Here is a 19,756-nt window from a genome sequence, read left to right as displayed (position 1 = left end):
GTGGCCCTCCCTAAGATGGCAGCCGCATTATTACAATTCCTTGTACGATTTTGAAATGGGTAAATATACATTTTTTGTTGAAATATGAAATACAATACAAAGTCTGATACTGTATTTGTATTGTATTTAATATAATATGGCTTTCGAGAATTCTGGTACTGGAACTTTATCAACTTCCGATATTGGAACTTTCTAACTTCCAATATCGGAAGTTAGAAAGTTACAACTTGGAACCTTAAGTGTTGGCCGATGCCGAAAAATCAGATAAGATATCAGTGGGATCATATACTTTATCATTTTGGAGTGAGATCTTAGAAAAAGTTTTATAAAGGGAAATTACAAAAAGAACAGTGGTAGATATGAAACACACAGATTTATGCTTTTGAAGTGGAGAGTTAATGTGTTTCAGAGGCACCTAGTGGTCATGATAATTCGTTCAATTAAGGGCATGACGCAGGAAGTTGAATAATGCGGACACTTTTGTTACTTTTTAATACACTTCTGCCTTGGGGACTTTGTAATTGTAAGTAATGTGTAACTGTTATATTTTTGCACTTGCTTATATTGACAAATGCTCTGTTTTAGACTGCAATGTTAAAGTTAAAGTACCAATGATTGTCACACACACACTAGGTGTGGAGAAATGTGTCCTCTGCATTTGACCCATCCCCTTGCTAACCCCCTGGGAAGTGAGGGGAGCAGTGGGCAGCAGCGGTGCCGCGCCCGGGAATCATTTATGGTGATTTAACCCCCAATTCCAACCCTTGATGCTGAGTGCCAAGCAGGGAGGCAATGGGTCCCATTTTTATAGTTGTTCAATTAAGGACACATATAGGGTCTAGCTTGTATGCTCGTAGCTGTGAGCTCCTAGTAGCCGATAGCTTACCATGTTTACCTTTTTGTAAATTCCGTGCATCCATTTTACACCACTTATCCCTCTCGGAGTCGCGGGGGTGCTGGACCCTATCACAGCTACACTCGGGCAGTAGGCGGGTTACACCCTGGACAAGTCGCCACCTCATCGCTGGGCCAACATAGATACACAGACAACATTCCCACTCACATTTACACACTTGGGCCACATAAAAAATACAACAAAATATGAAATGTGTGGGGCTTCACTGTGGCAGAGGGGTTAGTGCATCTGCCTCACAATACGAAGGTCCTGCAGTCCTGGGTTCAAACCAAGGCTCGGGATCTTTCTGTGTGGAGTTTGCATGTTCTCCCCGTGAATGTGTGGGTTCCCTCCGGGTACTCCGGCTTCCTCCCACCTCCAAAGACATGCACCTGGGTATAGGTTGATTGGCAACACTAAATTGGCCCTAGTGTGTGAATGTTGTCTGTCTATCTGTGTTGGCCCTGCGATGAGGGGGCGACTTGTCCACGGTGTACCCCGCCTTCCGCCCGATTTTAGCTGACCTAGGCACCAGCGCCCCCCGCGACCCCAAAAAGGGGAATAAGCGGTAGGAAATGGATGGATGGATGAAAATGTGTGGGTTTGTTGGCGGACATTTAGATGTTAACTCTCCAGCTTTGCACAACTAACACCTTGCAGGACTGTTTGTATTGTAGTTTATATGGGAGGTTTTAGACGCAAGCTGGAATTATTTGATACTTGTTTTTTTTGTTTTGTTTTATTATTATTTTTGCTGATATCGGACTTATATTTGATACCAATATCGGATCGGGACACACCTAATCTCCAGCATTATCGCAATTTTAGCATTCATTGTTTCCAATTCTAGATTTTTTTAAATACTTAAATGGGACTTCTTTTTTTCCTGAAGCATGATTTAAGATTAAAAAAAAAAGTCTGGATAAAGTACAGAATTTTTGTATTTTACATCTGGAGGAAACCTGAATATTGTGCTACAAAAACAAATACATCGGATGCACAGTAATCAATGTTTTAAGTGTTTTCTTAATGGTTCCATCAGTCCAGTAAGTATATGACAGAAATAGCTCAACAGGAACAACCTGATGGTGTACTTTTGCTAAACATTAATTGAATAGACGCCGACTTAGTACATTCTTTGCTAACCAAATTGTCCTGAGGCTGTCTAAGGATGCATGCTTAGGAGTATCGACAAAAGATAAGAATCCAAAGAAGACGCCTGGCTCGAAGTTGTATTTATTTGATTTTAACATATGAAACAATAACTGTGTAACTTTTTTTTTGTCTTTTTTTAGGCATCTTCACAACAACAGAATTAAAGAAATTGGCAGCAATTGTTTTACAGGTCTTGTGAACCTAGAAACACTGTAAGTTATCTGTTAATGTGTTTGTGTGGGAGACTGAATGTGTGCAAACTGTATGTGTGCACGTGCTAACAGCTCCTCCACCCACCACTGCTCTGCTCCTCCAGACATCATTGTCTCCACTTCCTCCTGTAATTGCTTGAGAATAAATAGAGCAAAGTACATGATGCTTATCAAATCTGCCCTCCCACCGTTGGCTTCTTCCTGTCCTGAAAAAAAAAAAAAAGAAACCTTTGGTGACAGCCGCAGTCTACTGGAAGAGCAAATTCATACTACACAAAAAAATTGTATATTGGTACAAAGGGGAATGAAAATGTGCCCTAATCTGTAAAAAGTGTCTTCTGATGTATACCAATGTGGGCATTGTTTTACATATTAATGTAGCACACTGTCGTCTATTACAGTGGTTCTCAACCTTTTTTCAGTGATGTACCGCCAGTTAACATTTTTTTTATTTAAGTACCCCCTAATCAGAGCAAAGCATTTTTGGTTGAAAAAAAGAGATAAAGAAGCAAAATACAGCACTATGTCATCAGTTTCTGATTTATTAAATTGTATAACAGTGCAAAATATTCCTCATTTGTATTGGTCTTTCTTGAACTATTTGGAAAAAAAGGTATAAAAATAACAAAAAACTTGTTGAAAAATAAACAAATGATTGAATTATAAATAAAGATTTCTACACATAGAAGTAATCATCAACTTAAAGTGGCCTCTTTGGCGATTGTTACAGAGATCCATCTGGATTCATGAACTTAATTCTAAACATTCCTTCACAAAAAAATACATCTTTAACATCAATATTTATGGAACATGTCCACAAAAAATCTAGCTGTCAACACTGAATATTGCATTGTTGTATTTTTTTTCACAGATTATGAACTTACATTCATATTTTTTTGAAGTATTATTCAATATATATATTTATAAAGGATTTTTGAATTGTTGCTATTTTTAGAATATTTAAAAAAAATCTCACGTACCTCTTGGCATACCTTCAAGTACCCCCAGGGGTATGCGTACCCCCATTTGAGAACCACTGTATTAGGCCATGTCCACTTAATCATGGATATTTTAAAAACAAATATGTTTTGTGCGTTTTGGTCTCTTGTCCACATGTAAACATATACTTTTGTTCTTAAAAACAGGGAATTTCAAAAACTGTCTTCAGCATGTGTGTGGATGGGTTACATGGAGCCGTTTGGTTTCTGTAATAGTAAATGTGCAACACTGTCATGATTTTAAATCTTATTTAACAACAGAAAATGAATACAATACATGTGTTGTTTCAGGCACGTGCGTGCGCTTTATAACACTTTTGGCGATAAAAAAAAAAAAAGAATGCAAACAATGATCTTTCCTGAGCTCTGTTTAAGTCTGCCCTGATTTTAAAGATAATATTTGACAAATCACTATATTGATGGAGTAGAGGTGTTATATTGCCACGAGTGTTGGTTTCATTGTGTGCCGTGGAAGACGCGTGTGTGCGTCCTATAATATTTGATTTATTGATTTAAAAACAAACCAAAACGATTGATGTTTTTTGGGCTCCTAGATCGTTTAATACCCAAAGGTTTTTTTCATTTAAGTCTTTGTGTTTGTGTGGACATTGACCAAAATAAAACATTTTATATTTGCAGGGCTTAGTGTAGGTATGTTGATGTTAAAGTATGCGCTGCATTTTACATCTAATGTCACCTTATTGATGAATGGTGGCATTATGTCTGAGTTTTTGCATAATGAACTCAATAGTTTCAGTAGCAGGAATACATCGTACATGTATTTTTTTATCTTAAGAGGAACTATGAAGATTCTAATCTATATTTATCAACCATCCGTGTGGTGTAGATAATATGTATTGGATATGCTTTGGTGTAAATTTTGCTCCGCAGTCACATTTCAAGTCTGTCTGAAAACAGTTTGTGTGCGTGTATGTTCCCTCCAAGCCCAACCTTCTCCAAAAGTATCAAAATGCTCTGTGAAAAAAGCACACTGTTTAAATTAGCAGTGGGGGAAATAATCAATTTTTAGATGCATCGCATTCGGGCATGGACAATTATAAAATCGATTAGTGAACGTCGATAAGCGATGTATTAATTGTAAATAAAGTAATGCAGACAGTTCTAAAATTTGGTTGACTGCAGCAAACCACCTCAACGAGAAATCCGACCAGCTCCTTTATTTTAGGTCACCTATTTTCCAATTTTCCAAACATTTTCACTGATTGAATATATGTGAAAATTGATTTAACTGTTTCTTTTTCCAATTGTTCTAAAGTTGCAAGTGATAAACGCTTATTTAGGGAAACTAAAATAAATATATATTTATTATAGATTAATCAATAATTGATTTGTAATCGAATCGTAGCTCCTGAATTAGGAATCGTCAGGTGGCCAAAGATTTCCCCTTGTAGTTAAATATATGAAACCAGAAGGATGGACACCTAAGAGGGAAAAGGAGGCTGGCTGACAACATTTACAAGCATGCCACATAAGCACGTCCGTCAATCTGTGACTTCACAAATTGCCCACTGTTGAAAAAAACACCACCAACACGGCGTGCAGAGGCATCCAAAACTGAATGCAAGCTCACACCCAAATGCACGGACCTTATGATTTGACGTTTTGGCATTGTTTAGCACTTCTATTTAACATCGTAACAACACCAACAACTTTGTAAAGAGAAAAATCATCGAAGTTCCCCTTTAACAAGGTAACCACTGGAAAGTGTCTTTTGGTTACACCTCCCTGCCTACTGACCTGCAATTTGCTATTTTTGTTGTATAATATAATAAATTACCAAAAACAATTTTTTTTTTTGTCATTCCAGAGATCTTAACTTCAACAACCTGCATGTCTTTCCCAAAGCAATAGAGGCACTCCCCAAGCTAAAAGAATTGTAAGTATACCACTCTTTCCCCGACTTGTTAAAAACTCCAAATAATTTACTCCTCATTGTAATGTTACTCATTTGTGTTACTTAAGTTTATATATTTGCATTAGTTTGCAAAAAAATGCTCAACACACAGCTAATATTATAAACAGTTTTGTTTTTTTAAAACTGGGTATCTATTGAAAATGTGTGCATTTTGGAAATAGAACCTAAATTTATTTTTCAATGAAGCCTGAATAATTTCAAGTGCAACCGTAACTCTGATAGCTACTGCATATTGTAATACTCACTGCAGCATTCAGTCAAAACTGTTGTTCCCTTTTATTATTTGAACCTAAGGGATTTGCAAACAGTTGTATTTCTCCTTAAATGTTTTTCTCTGGAACCAATAGAAATTTTTTTACAGCAACATAATTTATAGTAACTCCACATAAACAATTGTTATAAGACAGAAGCAGTTATTCTGTTTTTACAACTCTGTTACTCATTTATAGTGTTTCTTCTCATAAATAGTTGGTGCTACTTGGGTGCCCTCTCTCATAAACACACTATAAAGGGAATGTCTGTGAATGTAGCTTGTTACAAGTCTGTATACCAAGTGGCAGTTTGTATTCTAACTGTGCTTCTTGACACACATTATACGTATCTGGTCTGCCAGAGAATAACAAGTTGTAGCAGGAGGGATCTGTGTTGCCAACTTAGTGATTTTATTTATATATTGAGTGTGTAATCACACCTTTAGGTACTCTTTCGAAAAGGTGACAAAACAAATGGAGACTTTGGAAGAGACTAACATGAAAACGTGTATCGCTCTTCTCAATGTACAGCTAGTGCTGCTGTAGGCCCCTCACCCATCTAAAAGTACTCACAGGCTGCTCTGTCTTGTATGCCACATTATAAAGATGACAAGAAAAAAGCAATAAAAGCAAGTGATACATTTATATTTTTTGCTTTTCATATTTTTCTTCCGCAATGTTATTCCTCTCTTCTACGCCGTCCATTATTACAATTGCATGCAAATTTGACGATATCGATACACCATCCCGCCACAACCCACTTGTCCTTGCAGTCCTGTGGGAAATACTGGTGTACATTTTAATATTATATTAATATATGGATGGATGGATACATGATAATTATTAGTGAAGGTTGACTGTGTGGGTTCCCTCCGGGTACTTGGGGATAAGTTGATTGGCAACACTAAATTGGCCCTAGTGTGTAAATGTGAGCGTGAATGTTGTCTATCTGTGTTGGTCCTGTGAGGAGGTGGCGACTTGTCCAGGGTGTACCCCGCCTTCCGCCCAAGTGCAGCTGGTATAGGCCCCAGCACCCCCGCGACCCAGAGAGGGACAAGCAGTAGAAATGGTGGCGTGGCGAAGTTGGGAGGTGGGTGAAAATAGTGTCAAAGCGCTTTGAGTTCCTTAAAAAGGTAGAAAAGCGCAATACAAGTACAACCCATTTACCATTTACCAAATGGATAGATGGATAACTGACACCACAGTGAGTGTGTGGCACACTGTCTAGCTGTACTGACACGGCTAGGGTTCTCAAAGGGGAACATTATCACAATTTCAAAAGGGTTAAAAACAATAAAAATCAGTTCCCAGTGGCTTGTTGTATTTTTCAAAGTTTTTTTCAAAGTTTTACCAGTCCCGGAATATCACTAAAAAAAGCTTTAAAGTGCTTGATTTTCGCTATTTGCGATGCGACTATCCATTTCCCTGTGACGTCATACAGTGCTGCCAATGTAAACAAACAATGGCGAATAGCAGTGCAAGATATAGCGACATTTGCTCGGATTCAGACTCTGATTTCAGCGGCTTAAGCGATTCATCAGATTACGCATGTATTGAAACGGATGGTTGGAGTATGAAAGTATTGAAGAAGAAACTGAAGCCATTGAGCAAATAGCTATTGACGCTATTCATAGCCATAGCATGGCCGAATAGCTGCGTTAACATCGCCGGTAAAATGTGCGGACCAAACGGTCAGGACTTTCGCATCTTGTGACACTGGAGCAACTTAAATCCTTCGATTGGTAAGTGTTTTTTCGCATTAAATGTGGGTGGAAGGAAACGTAATATAGTTGCAAATGCATCTGCAGGTTATCCATACATCTCTGTATCATGTCTGCTTTAGCACCGCCGGTAAATAGCATGTTAGCATCGATTAGTTGGCAGTCAACATCAACAAAACTCACCTTTGTGATTTAGTTGACTTAATCGTTGCAAATGCATCTGCAGGTTATCCATACATCTCTGTGCCATGTCTGTCATCGCCGGTAAAATGTGGAGACACTCTGGCACATTCAATGGGGGTCTGGCGGGAGACACTTTCACATCTTTGGGCCAGTGGTGCAACTTGAATCCCTCCCTGTTAGTGTTGTTACACCCTCCGACAACACACCGACGAGGCATGATGTCTCCAAAGTTTCAAAAAATAGTCGAAAAAACGGAAAATAACAGAGCTGAGACCCAATGTTTGCAATGTGTTGAAAATGAAAATGGCGGCTGTATTACCTCGGAGACGTCACGTTCCGACGTCATCGCAAAAAGAGCGATAAACAGAAAGGCGTTTGATTCGCCAAAATTCACCCATTTAAAGTTCAGAAATCGGTTAAAAAAATATATGGTCTTTTTTTCTGCACCATCCATCCATCCATTTTCTACCGCTTATTCCCTTTCGGGGTCGCGGGGGGTGCCGGCGCCTATCTCAGCTACAATCGGCGGAAGGTATATATTGATGCTTACATAGGTCTGGTGGTAATGTTCCCCTTTAATGACGCCATCTGTTGGATTAAAAATTCACTACATTTGACCTGCAAATAAAATTAATAGTTAGTATTTTTTTTCATTTTTAGAAATGTTCCATCTTTAAATGTGCAGCAAGGAATACAAAACTTGCCACTCTGGTCAATGAGCTAAATAGTAAACAGGAACATTCACTTTCTTTGGCGCAAATGACTGATTGTAGCTGAGATAGGCACCAGTGCCCCCCGCGACCCCAAAGGGAATGAGCGGTAGAAAATGGATGGATGGATGATCAAAATTATCCCACTCTTGGGAATTTTTCCCTTTCAATCAATACTGGTAACAAAACGATATCTACTGCGGAAAACCCACTTCTTTCAGTTCAAGCAGTCACTCTTTTGCCAACTTTCTGATAAACCGTTGGGCTGCAGTCAAACGACATAGCAGCTGTTTGGGTCACATGTTTGTTTATTTAGTGACACACGCATTGGGTCAATCAAGGACACAGTATCACTCCTTGTGTTTCATAATGCATCAATGCTTTTGTATTGTTTGACCCATCACATAAATTGCGACTCCATGGTATCTACGACAAATACATACAGCAAATATTTTACCGTGTGTGTGTGTGTGTCTGTCTCTCACCAACTCCTATTTCAGAATAGTTTGTTTAATTCCACTTGAAGCAAAGAGAGACATTGAAGCTCATAATGTCATCAAAGCAAAGCGCTTACATTTTACATTTGAGCAACATTAGATTAGTCTTTTTTGCGTCACTTGATTGTGAGATACACATCTGTCAGACTATTTTGACAATAAGCACTAAATTTACAATGCGTATTGTGCCCAAAACACTGTTTATAAGTCAAGCCTGTTGACATGAGGGTCATTTAAAAAAGTGACTGTCAGTATTACTCTACAGTGAATGACGGAGGTGTAGTGTAAGGCGGAAGAATGTTCTGACAGTGAATGGCGGTGATTATAAATATGGTGTTGTGGATAGAGTGTATGCCCTGAGATCGGTAGGTGGTGAGTTCAAACCCCGGCCGAGTCATACCAAAGACTATAAAAATAGGACCTATTACCTCCTTGCTTGGCACTCAGCATCAAGGGTTGGAATTGGGGGTTAAATCACCAAAATGATTCCTGAGCACGGCCACCGCTGCTGCTCACTGCTCCCCTCACCTCCTTAGGGTTGGAACCAGGGGTTCGGTCTGTTTTGATTGATTGATTGATTGTTTGAAACTTTTATTAGTAGATTGCACAGAACAGTACATATTCCATACATTTGACCACTAAATGGTAACACCCGAATACGTTTTCAAACTTAGTCTTAACAGTTTAAACTCATAGAGTGGCACTATTGGGAATACCCCACCTTTTGCCCGAGTTAAGCTGGGGTAGGCTCCAGCACCCCCGCGACCCCGAGAGGGACAAACGCTAGAAAATGGATGGATATATGGCACAAACAAATGCAATGTGGTCATTTGCTCCCCCTCACTTTTACGTTTCAACCCGTCATGTGAGGTGTGGGTCTGTGTACATAAACCTCAGAGTGAATTTATGTGAATTGAATTCTGACCACAGAGATTATAATCAGTAGGGGTGTCAAAAATAATCGATTTATAATTTCTTAATAAAAAACAATCTAACATTCTAAAGTAAAAAAAAAATATATATACATACATATACATATATATATATATATATATATATATATATATATATATATATATATATATATATATACATACATATACATATATATACATATACACACGGTGGGGCAAAAAAATATTTAGTCAGCCACCGATTGTGCAAGTTCTCCCACTTAAAATGATGACAGAGGTCTGTAATTTTCATCATAGGTACACTTCAACTGTGAGAGACAGAGACAAAACATCCAGGAATTCACATTGTAGGAATTTTTAAGAATTTAATTTCATTTTATTTTATTTTTAATCTGTTCAGTCCAGCCACTCAGGCAACTCATATTGTTGATGTAGACACCCATATTGGCTATATAGTTTACTTAAGAAAAGAGAAGTGTGGGATACTTCTCTTGTTGCCTTATTTGTATGTGACTTTATTAAATATTTGGGTGGAATTTTATTAAACAAAAAAAGTGTTCTTTTAAATAATATAGAAATTTTGTCAGAGCTGTTTATTTATTTTTTGGAGGAATGTAGTTAATCATAGAACTGGCACCCAATATTGTTAAAAACGTATTGGTTTTGAATCATGAATTGATTCTGAATCAAATCATTACCCTCAAGAATGGAATCGAATTGTGTATTTTCTTTTTGTTTGTTTGTATTTTACTCATGTACTGATTTATTTAATTTCAGAAATTATTTTTCATTTATTTGTACCACAGTCGAGACATTTCCAATCCAATATGGAAAAAGTTAAAAGTAATAAATAAAAGCTTTCTGTCAAAGTTATTAATGCATTAACACATTCAAATTAGTACAATAATCATGTTTAAACACAGATTCTCACACTTTTTTCTCCTTTTTTTGGGGGGGGAAAAGAGGTCAGCACTCTTATCTGAAAATGTCAAAAAGTTGTTTACAAATAAATTGGTTAAAGTAAAAGTAAACAAAAACATAAGTGCACTCTAAGTTATGTTTATGGCTGTGCTAAGTACATAGTTTAAGTGGGAATTTTAGAATTTTTCAAAATGTGCACTTCATATTATGATGTTACCAGTTTTTCACAAAATAAATGATGTGCATAGACCGTAATAGAGAACATTTAAAAATGTTTGTTTATGACATTCTTGTGTCAAAATATCAGGGTCTTAAACTTAATTTGAAACACGCTAGCAAGTTATTAACTGTGATTAACCAAAATTCAAATGTGGTATTCATCAGATTTTTAAACATGAATTGTTCAACCACATAAAAAAGTCTAACATGTTCAATGTATTTATTTTTTACTACAGGGGGTTTCACAGCAACGATATTGCTTCTATACCTGATGGAGCTTTCCTAAACAACCCTCTGCTGAAAACAATGTAAGATCACACACACACACAGACACACACACAACACACTGATATACCTGCTCAAATCAGGTCAGTTTCTCAAATGTGTACAAATGCTACCATAGACAACATATGCCCGTGATTTTCTAATACTGGTGGTCGTCGTGTCCTGACATTTTACTAACGCAAAGTTTTGTAGTATGTTATTTTGTGGTTACGAGGCACTTCCATAAATTATTAATACTGCAAGAAAAGATAAAAAAGGATTTAGTTCTGTGCACACATCAAAAATAGTCATAGTCTCACATTGCTACTCTAAAGAAGGACTTCATAATCGGGCTGTAACGGCATTATAGATACAGCGGTATTACAGTTTCAACATTTTTTCAATAATGCCGTGACACATGACAGTTTAAAACAAAAAGCTAGTGGCTAGTTTTTTCCTGGCACTTTTGCCTTGATGGGTCTGAAAATAAATTACATCTGGCAGAATCCTCTGTGTAGCGCGGGATGGAAATGTGAAGGCGGAGAGAGCGGAAGCAGGAAGTGCAGTGTGTTCCACTTCATAGTCAATATGAGGAATTGTTTTTTTTCAAAATAACTTTGTGAGTTATGTTGCTAACAGACAAACCAACCCTAGCAAAATCATATCCTCTGTGGCGGAGCTAATAAAGCACGCCACCTTCGTGTTTCAAGCCGAAACAGACTGAATCAATGCGCATAGTGCCGAGGGAAAGCTATTGCTGCTCACATTAGCTATCATCACCCGGAAAACATGATGCCAGCGAACTTAAACGTCAATTTGTGAGGTATTAACATTATTGATAATTAAAATGTAAGTTAACTTTTCTGAGGAACTGCATTTTCCAAACAGATGTGAAAAAAAGTCCACTGTAGAGGACTCAAAAAGTAAAAGTTTAGAACAGGAGATATTCCCGCACAAGTAATAAATATCATTGGAACATTTTAGCAATACGTTTAATTACACTAAGTGGGTTTATCATAAACATTCCTGACATTTCATTTTACACATAATGGCATTTTGAAGTTTTTTTTGTAAATATATCAAAATATCATACCGTGAGATTTTGAAACCATTCATTCCCTACTCCATTTCCTTTCTTTTTTTTTAGTTAACTCTTTCCTTTCATTAACGTCTCCCAGCCTTGAAGCAAATTCGTCTGGTGCCAGTGCATCAAAGAAAAAGAAAGTAAACAGTGAAGAGAAATTGTAAAATTATTAGAAAGTTGAGAAGTACTCAACAGAGCTGCTTGCTTCGGCCAAGCCGCTCAAAAATTTCAACCATCAGAAATGATTAAGATGCTATCTTTGAACATTTGAAAGGATCCACTTTTATGAAAAGGACAGTGGTAAGCAAGCAGCACAGTAGTCTTATTGAGACCCCCGTTTTTCCTTAAGATTCTCTTTTCCTTTCAAAACCCTCTCGAATGTGCAAAACAACCACAGATGTATTAGTAAACTGTTTTTATTAATTATATTTAATATTTGTATTACTCAATTTTTTGTATTTTATTATATTCTTTATATCATGGGTGTCAAACTCTGGCCCGCGGGTCAAAATTGGCCCGCCGTGTATTTTCATTTGGCCCATGAGGCAATATCAAATTAACATTAGAGCTGGCCCGCCGGTATTATACAGTGGCGGTGTCGCTGTAACACCGCATTCACCCCCCCCCCCCCCCCCCCCCCCGCGATTTTCCAAGGAGACTCCCAAATTTCAGTGCCCCTCCCGAAAATCACCAGGGGGCTACCATTCTCCCAAATTTCTCCCGATTCCCACCTGGACACCAATATTGGGGGCGTGCCTTAAAGGCACTGGCTCAAGCGTCCTCTAAAACCTTTCGTCACGTCCGCTTTTCCTACGTAAAAACAGCGTGCCGGCCTAGTCACATGATATATGTGGCTTTTACACACACACAAGCTAATGCAATGCAAGCTTGGTCAACAGCCATACAGGTCACACTGAGGGTAGCCGTATAAACAACTTTAAGACTGTTACAAATATGCGCCACACTGTGAACCAACACTAAATGAGAATGACAAGCAAATTTCGGGGGAACATCTGCACTGTAATACAACATAAACACAACAGAACAAATACACAGAACTCCTTGCAGCACTACCTCTCCCTGGACGCTACAATATACAAATTTATTATTAGCCTGTGGGAAAAGTTTATTTTGATATTTACCTGAGAAGGCTGCAAATAGAAAAGAGGCATTCAATTTCTATTTCAATTTAAATTTGATTTGATATGCCATTGCTATTTTTAAATTATTAGTATTATTTGAAACTCAATTTTGCATGTCACTATAAAGTTATATTAGTTTCGCTTGTTCAATATTCAATGCAAAACGTGTTTGGGTCCCTATTAAAAGGATAATTTGTTCAACCTGGGCCCGCGGCTTTGTTCATTTTTACATTTTGGCCCACTCTGTATTTGAGTTTGACACCCCTGCTTTATATGTTCTGTTTACAATAGGAGTGACTTGGGTTTTAATTAGGTATAAGTTCTGACTTGCACTCGACTTACATAGCAGTCACAGGAACGAATCCAGGACCTCCTGTGCCCCACTAAGTTCAACTAAGGTTATACTGTGCACATGATACAACTGTTCTTATCTAATAAATGGCTATCCTTCCTCGCAGACATTTCTATGACAACCCTATGTCCTTTGTGGGTGCTACGGCTTTCCAGAACTTGTCTGACCTCCACTCTTTGTAAGTTGCCCGTTTTACTGACTGACGCAAATCAATGTCTAAGGCTTCCTGCGAGGGTTTTGAGAGGCATTTAGTAGTATAAAGTTGTAGTTGTACTGTACTTGACTTATTCCGTTTTTTCCCACCATGTCTTTTTCCAGGATGCTTAGAGGAGCCGACATGACTCATGACTTCCCAGTCCTCACAAGGACCAACAACCTTGAGAGCCTGTGAGAGAGCCTTGATGCCTAATCAGACCTTACTCTCTTTTGCATGTCTGTGATTCCTGATGACGTTTTTATGTTACCAGGACGCTGTCAGGAACCAAGATATCGGCCCTCCCCGCTGATTTGTGTGAGAATCTCAAGCTCCTTGAAACACTGTAAGAAACGTTCCCATTCCATTCCTCTGTTTGTTGATTTTCTTTGTCGTCATGCCTTCCTTTTAATAATGGCAAGTAAGCTAATTAACTCTGTATTCCGCTGTTAGAGATTTATCCTACAATGAGATCAAGGAAGTACCATCCCTTCAGGTCTGCGTCTTACTGCAGGAGATGTGAGTGTTACTGAAACTATACTTTATATCAATGCGAGTGCTTGAAAATACAGTGGAACCTCGATTTACGAACACCTCTATTTGTTTACTTATCGGTCTACAATCCTTTTGACCGAGCCAACTATGCCTCTGTATGCCATTTGGGTGACATCACTTACTGTACATAAGGGCATGGCCATTTTGAAGAGCCGGGGACCCTACAACACATCCTGTTTTTCATATTTGCAATGAGTACACGGCGGTGCCAATGGCACACAGTTTGGCTCGCAAATATGGAATAAACAAATCCAAAATTGTAATTATTTTAAACAAGGATGTTTATATAGCTGGTGACTTTGGCAAAGGGGTTAAATATCTTCGCAAGAACAGAGAGGGTGTGCAAGAACCGGTCAAAAAACTGTTGCTCGTGTGGATAAATAAGAAGCAGCTAGCACATAATAGCATTTCTGAAGCTATCATTTGCTAGTAGGTTCAAAATTTATTTGGCGACTTGATGTACAAGAGTGACAATGCTAGAAACCAGCACGGAAGAACAGTTTGGGGCGAGCTGTGGGTGTAATGAAAAGTTTAAGACAAAGACAAAGCTGTCGCAGAGGAGTTTATTAAGTACTTTGAGGATTTTATCGGCAAAGAGGGCAAATGGACTTTTGTATGTGCATGCATTGACAGTTAGGCTGCTGTTGTGTGGTTTGTTTCCCCAACCCGAACCCTAATATGAACATGAATGGTTTTCACTCCTCAACAAAAGTCCAAGCATTAGTAAAAGTTTTTACACCATGAACACAATATAAAGCGTTACACAGTACTGTATATCAAACAAACATAAAAATCAAGTGATGGAACAAATTTATATCTAAATTAGTCGAAACAACAATAAAAAGCTTCAACGTCCTCATTTGTAGATTCCCTGCCAACACGCACTGTTGTGCGCTCACTGTTTGAAATGACAAACTCCTTAAATTCAACAGCCAGGTCGCTACAATGATTAAAAAATAACGCTCCCTGAATGTTTCAAACCACACATTGCTTGTCCATTGCTTTCTTTGGACTTATTGAGCTATCCAAACTAGAAAAATAATTATAAAAAGGCTAATGGCACTGAAAAAGCAGTCAAAGTAGCACAGCAGCACTGTGCTCACTAAATAAACACCGGAGAGCGATCAGCCTGCCCACGATGAAAACCAAACAAAACTTTGAACACTGCGACAAAGTTTGTACACCAAAGCACATTTTTATTTGATCTGTTCGTAATTTCAAAAGTTTGTACAATGAGAGGTTCCACTGTATACATATGACCAGGTCTTACAATGTAGGTAAATTCATTTTTGTTCTCAATTAACAGAAGTTTTCAGCACAACCAAATAGAGGAAATTGGCAGAGATACGTTTCAAGGTCTTACTGCTCTACGTTTACTGTAAGTCACTTTAGTTACACGTACAAAACTGACAAAAAGTTAAGGGTGTTTCAGCCTTCTGGTTTAGATTTTGAGATGAAGCTAAAATGCACGATAATCTTTAAAGATGAACATAGGGTTGTACCGTATACGGGTACTGGTATAGTATTGCGGTACTAATGAATCAAAAACAGTCCTACACTATGTTTGAAAAGTACCGGTTCCCCATTTAAATATATATATTTTTTTTAACGGGCATGACGGTGCGTCGCCACGTCATGACATTGCTAGTTTTACGAGCACATGAGCATGTTCGGCAGCGCACAATCACAGAGTACATGCAAGCAGACAAGGTGTGTAGACCGAAAAGGGAGAATGGACACATTTTGGTTTAATTAACGTTAAATGTGAAGCTATAACACTAAACGCAGCTCTACAAGAGGTGCGTTTAAAACATGGCTAGCTAACGTCCATCTGCAGTTGGCAGTATTTTAGCAACTTCTAAATCACTAATCCTCGCCTCCATGGCGACAAATAAAGTAAGTTTCTTAAAGGTATCATCCCTGCAGGAAGAGGAATAGCTAAACATGTTTTATTACACACTGTAGCTAACCAGCATCACCGCTTATGACAATAAACAAAAGCCATGGGTGTATCTACACCTGACATCCACTGTAATGATATCAAGTACAAAATCGTATCTCGTCGATACTACTATGATTACATCGATATTTTTTATCGTCACAAATTCTTTTTTCATTTTTAGAAATTCATATTATTTTTATAAACTCAGGAAATACCTGTATGTCCCTGGACACATAAGGACTTTGAATATGACCAATCTATGATCCTTTAACTACTTGGTATCGGCTTGATACCGACATTTGTGGTATCATCCAAAACTTATGTAAAATATCCAAACAACAAGAATAAGTGATTATTACATTTTAACAGAAGTGTAGATAGAACATGTTCAAACAGAAAGTAAGCAAATATTAACAGTAAATGAACAATTGGATTAGTTATCATTTTTTACAGCTTGTCCTTCATAATTTTGACAACATAATGGAATGAGAAATTACATAACATGTTACTGATATGTCAGCCGACAAATTAGGAGCCTTTGTTTACTTACTTACTGCTGAAAGACAAGTTGTTTAGTATGTTCACTATTTTATTTAAGGCAAAAATTGTTCTTCGATTGCAATAAGAAACATATGTTTAATGTACCGTAAGATTTTTTGTTAAAATAAAGCCAATAATGCAATTGTTTGTGGTTCTCTTTATTTAGAAAAGTATCATAGTATCAAACTACATTTTGATTTCGGTACCGGTATCAAAACAACCCTCGGTGAACTTAATTCGACCTTCTCAAAGCTTCTGAAAGCTCATTTAGAACTATATTCAGTACTTTTTGCACAACCTCACATACAAATTCACATCAGGTGACCATTTTAAAAAGAAATAATGTAATCCTTTCTCTGGCTCTTTCAGTGATTCTATATTCTTGTTGCAAGCTACTACTTACACTCTTAGCTCAGTGGCCACTTTCTCCAGAGAACATTACGTTGGAAGCCATTTTGCCGTGGAGTCGCTTGTTTGAGAATAGCCAGTTGTTCAAAAAGTAGTAAACAATTGAACAGTTGTACATGAGCCTTCTAAAGTTGCAAACATGATTCAATTAAGTTCAACTTTAAAGATTAAAGTGCATTTTAGCGTCATCATAAAATTCCACTTGAAATCAGAATATCTAATTTGTCGTGTATCTTCAGACACAAACATGCTCTGAAAGACTGTATGATTTGTCCCGGTTTTCCCACAGAGATCTGAGTAGAAATAAAATCCAAGTTATTCACAGAGAAGCTTTCTTCACCCTTTCTGCACTCACTAACCTGTGAGTATAACTGATTACCTTTTAATATGCTGAACCCAAACTACAACCATGACTCTGTATACATTTCTATGGACGACTGTATAATAACGTGTGTAAATTAATTCCTTGCAGAGATCTGAGTATGAACTCACTGATTGTGCTTCCAACAAGCGGACTGAGTGCCGTCAGTCAACTGAAACTCTCAGGCAATCCACACATGAAAGATGTGCTGACTGTGAGACAGTTACCCAAACTCAGGTGAAGAAAAAAATATCACACTTATATGTTATTACTTTTGTCCAGCTAACTTTTCTGTGTCTTGCTAAACTTGTCAACATTTTATTGTAGTTTTTTCCCCAGTCAATTTGGATTTGTCATTGTGTCTTTTGAGTTCATAAGACTTAATTGTAAATTTAAGATGAGCTGTGAAGCAAAAATAGAGGGGTGTGAGGATCCTTACTGCTACATACTGGACCCTATAACTTACGGTTTAGGTTTGTTTCGAGCATTCTTACAGTTATATGATGCATTCCAATTTCAAATTTCTCTATACAACACGAAACAGATCTGCAGCACGACTTTTAACAGGGGCCAGGAAACGCCAGCATATAACCCCAATTCTTCAGAGTTTGCACTGGCTCCATGTTCAGTTTAGAATTGATTTTAAAACATTGCTGTTTGTTTTTAAATCTTTACATGGACTGGCACCTCAGTATATCTCGGACCTCATCCAAATTTACACTCCTGCGCGCGCTCTGAGGTCCGAGAACCAGTTCCAGCTCGTGGTGCCCAAGACCAGACTTAAGACCAGGGGAGACAGGGCCTTCTCTGTGGTCGGCCCTAAGCTCTGGAACACTCTGCCCCTTTATGTTCAAACTGCTTCCACAGTAGAGTGTTTTAAGTCTCGTCTTAAGGCCCACTTTTATTCTTTGGCTTTTAACACTACGTGAGTTGTGTGGTCCTCTGTCCTCTGTTGTCCTCTGTGTTTTTTTATACATTTTGATTTCTATTTTACTGTTTTGATTGCTTTCACCCTTTAAAATTGTTTTTAATCTTATTTATTTTTATAGTGTTTTTATGTTGTTTTTATATTTAATTTTGTTTTTGTTTTTATTCAGTCATTGGTGGAGTATAATATTGTTTTTAATATTGTTTTTAACATGACTGTGCAGCACTTTGGAAACGTTGTTGTTTAAATGTGCTATATAAATAAAGTGGATTGGATTGGATTATCCAATCGTAACCCTTTTCCATTTCATAGCAGTTACTACACACTTCCCGCTCTCAATGAGCGCACAATTGAAAACTTTGGGAATGATAAATAATAAAGTTTTCAAGAAAAAAAAAAGGTAAATACGTTTTAATTGGAAAAAGTGAGATGAAAAAGATTTTGGTTTGGACTCTAACATTATTAACTGTATCCACTCGGCATCCTTTGCACCAGTCACACAGGGGGATCCCCACATCTGCGCTTCCTTGAATGTTTCCCGTTGTTCTCATTGGGTTGAGTTTTTTTCTTGATCCTGGTTTGTGCAGCCCTTTGAGACATTTGTGATTAAGGGCTATATAAGTAAACTTTAATTGATTGATTGATCTCACTTTCAATAAGGTTCAAAATGTTTTATTAGAATTCTTGTATGTACTTTGCAAACACATTAAAGTTGAACAGTTTGTTAAACTGGATCATATAAGTACTTTTTTTTATTTTTATTTATTTTTTTTACATTTTTGCTTAATCCATTCCATAATATAATCCCACATACTAACATACTAAAGGTTTTTAAGTGTTGTGCGTGCATGTAAATATTTAAAATCACATTTTTCTTCCTCCAAATGTTTCTATATTGGACATTCTGCTGAAAAAATAAAAAATGACACTAAAAATCTTACACTAAATACAATACCCTAAACATAAGGAGTAATGTAATATTAGGGAAGAGTGGAAACTAGGGCTGTCTTCGATTTTCATTTTTGACAAAAGAGAACATCTATTTGTGTCTCTATAATTACAAATATTTTCTTCATTAACATCTACATTTATAACCGCAATGTAATTTCTTGAACAATATATGTCTTATATATTTGCCCTAAAGTCATGTATCCTTTTCTATAATAAGTGTCCCTATGTGTTATAAATGTCTGATATATTATACTTTGCCAACGTGTATACGCCTTATCTGCTTGTAGGTCCATTTCTGTTCCTTACGCCTACCAGTGCTGTGCATTTGTTGGATGCGACTCATTGACAAGTTTTACTGAGGATGGTGACGTTAAGAGATCATCAGGTAAGAATGCTGCTGTCATATTTTCTCACCAAACTGTTA

At 37.4% G+C, this 19,756-nt stretch overlaps 1 protein-coding gene across 1 annotated transcript in view; it reads left to right on the top strand.

Moving 5' to 3' along the window:
* Positions 1 to 19,756, top strand: part of lgr4 (leucine-rich repeat containing G protein-coupled receptor 4) — a 91,270-nt gene that overhangs the window by 58,735 nt on the left and 12,779 nt on the right. Inside the window, exons 6-16 of the mRNA XM_061887215.1 lie at positions 2,191 to 2,262; positions 5,089 to 5,157; positions 10,849 to 10,920; positions 13,561 to 13,632; positions 13,773 to 13,841; positions 13,922 to 13,993; positions 14,101 to 14,166; positions 15,509 to 15,580; positions 17,382 to 17,453; positions 17,565 to 17,690; positions 19,620 to 19,717. Of these exons, the coding sequence (XP_061743199.1) occupies positions 2,191 to 2,262; positions 5,089 to 5,157; positions 10,849 to 10,920; positions 13,561 to 13,632; positions 13,773 to 13,841; positions 13,922 to 13,993; positions 14,101 to 14,166; positions 15,509 to 15,580; positions 17,382 to 17,453; positions 17,565 to 17,690; positions 19,620 to 19,717 (860 nt within the window). The remainder of the gene's footprint in view (positions 1 to 2,190; positions 2,263 to 5,088; positions 5,158 to 10,848; positions 10,921 to 13,560; positions 13,633 to 13,772; positions 13,842 to 13,921; positions 13,994 to 14,100; positions 14,167 to 15,508; positions 15,581 to 17,381; positions 17,454 to 17,564; positions 17,691 to 19,619; positions 19,718 to 19,756) is intronic.

The sequence above is a fragment of the Nerophis ophidion genome, linkage group LG25 (assembly GCF_033978795.1).
Source record: "Nerophis ophidion isolate RoL-2023_Sa linkage group LG25, RoL_Noph_v1.0, whole genome shotgun sequence".
NCBI classification, from domain to species: domain Eukaryota; kingdom Metazoa; phylum Chordata; class Actinopteri; order Syngnathiformes; family Syngnathidae; genus Nerophis; species Nerophis ophidion.
The sequence above is the reverse complement of the archived record's forward strand: the minus strand, read 5'-3'. Positions and strand labels throughout refer to the sequence as shown.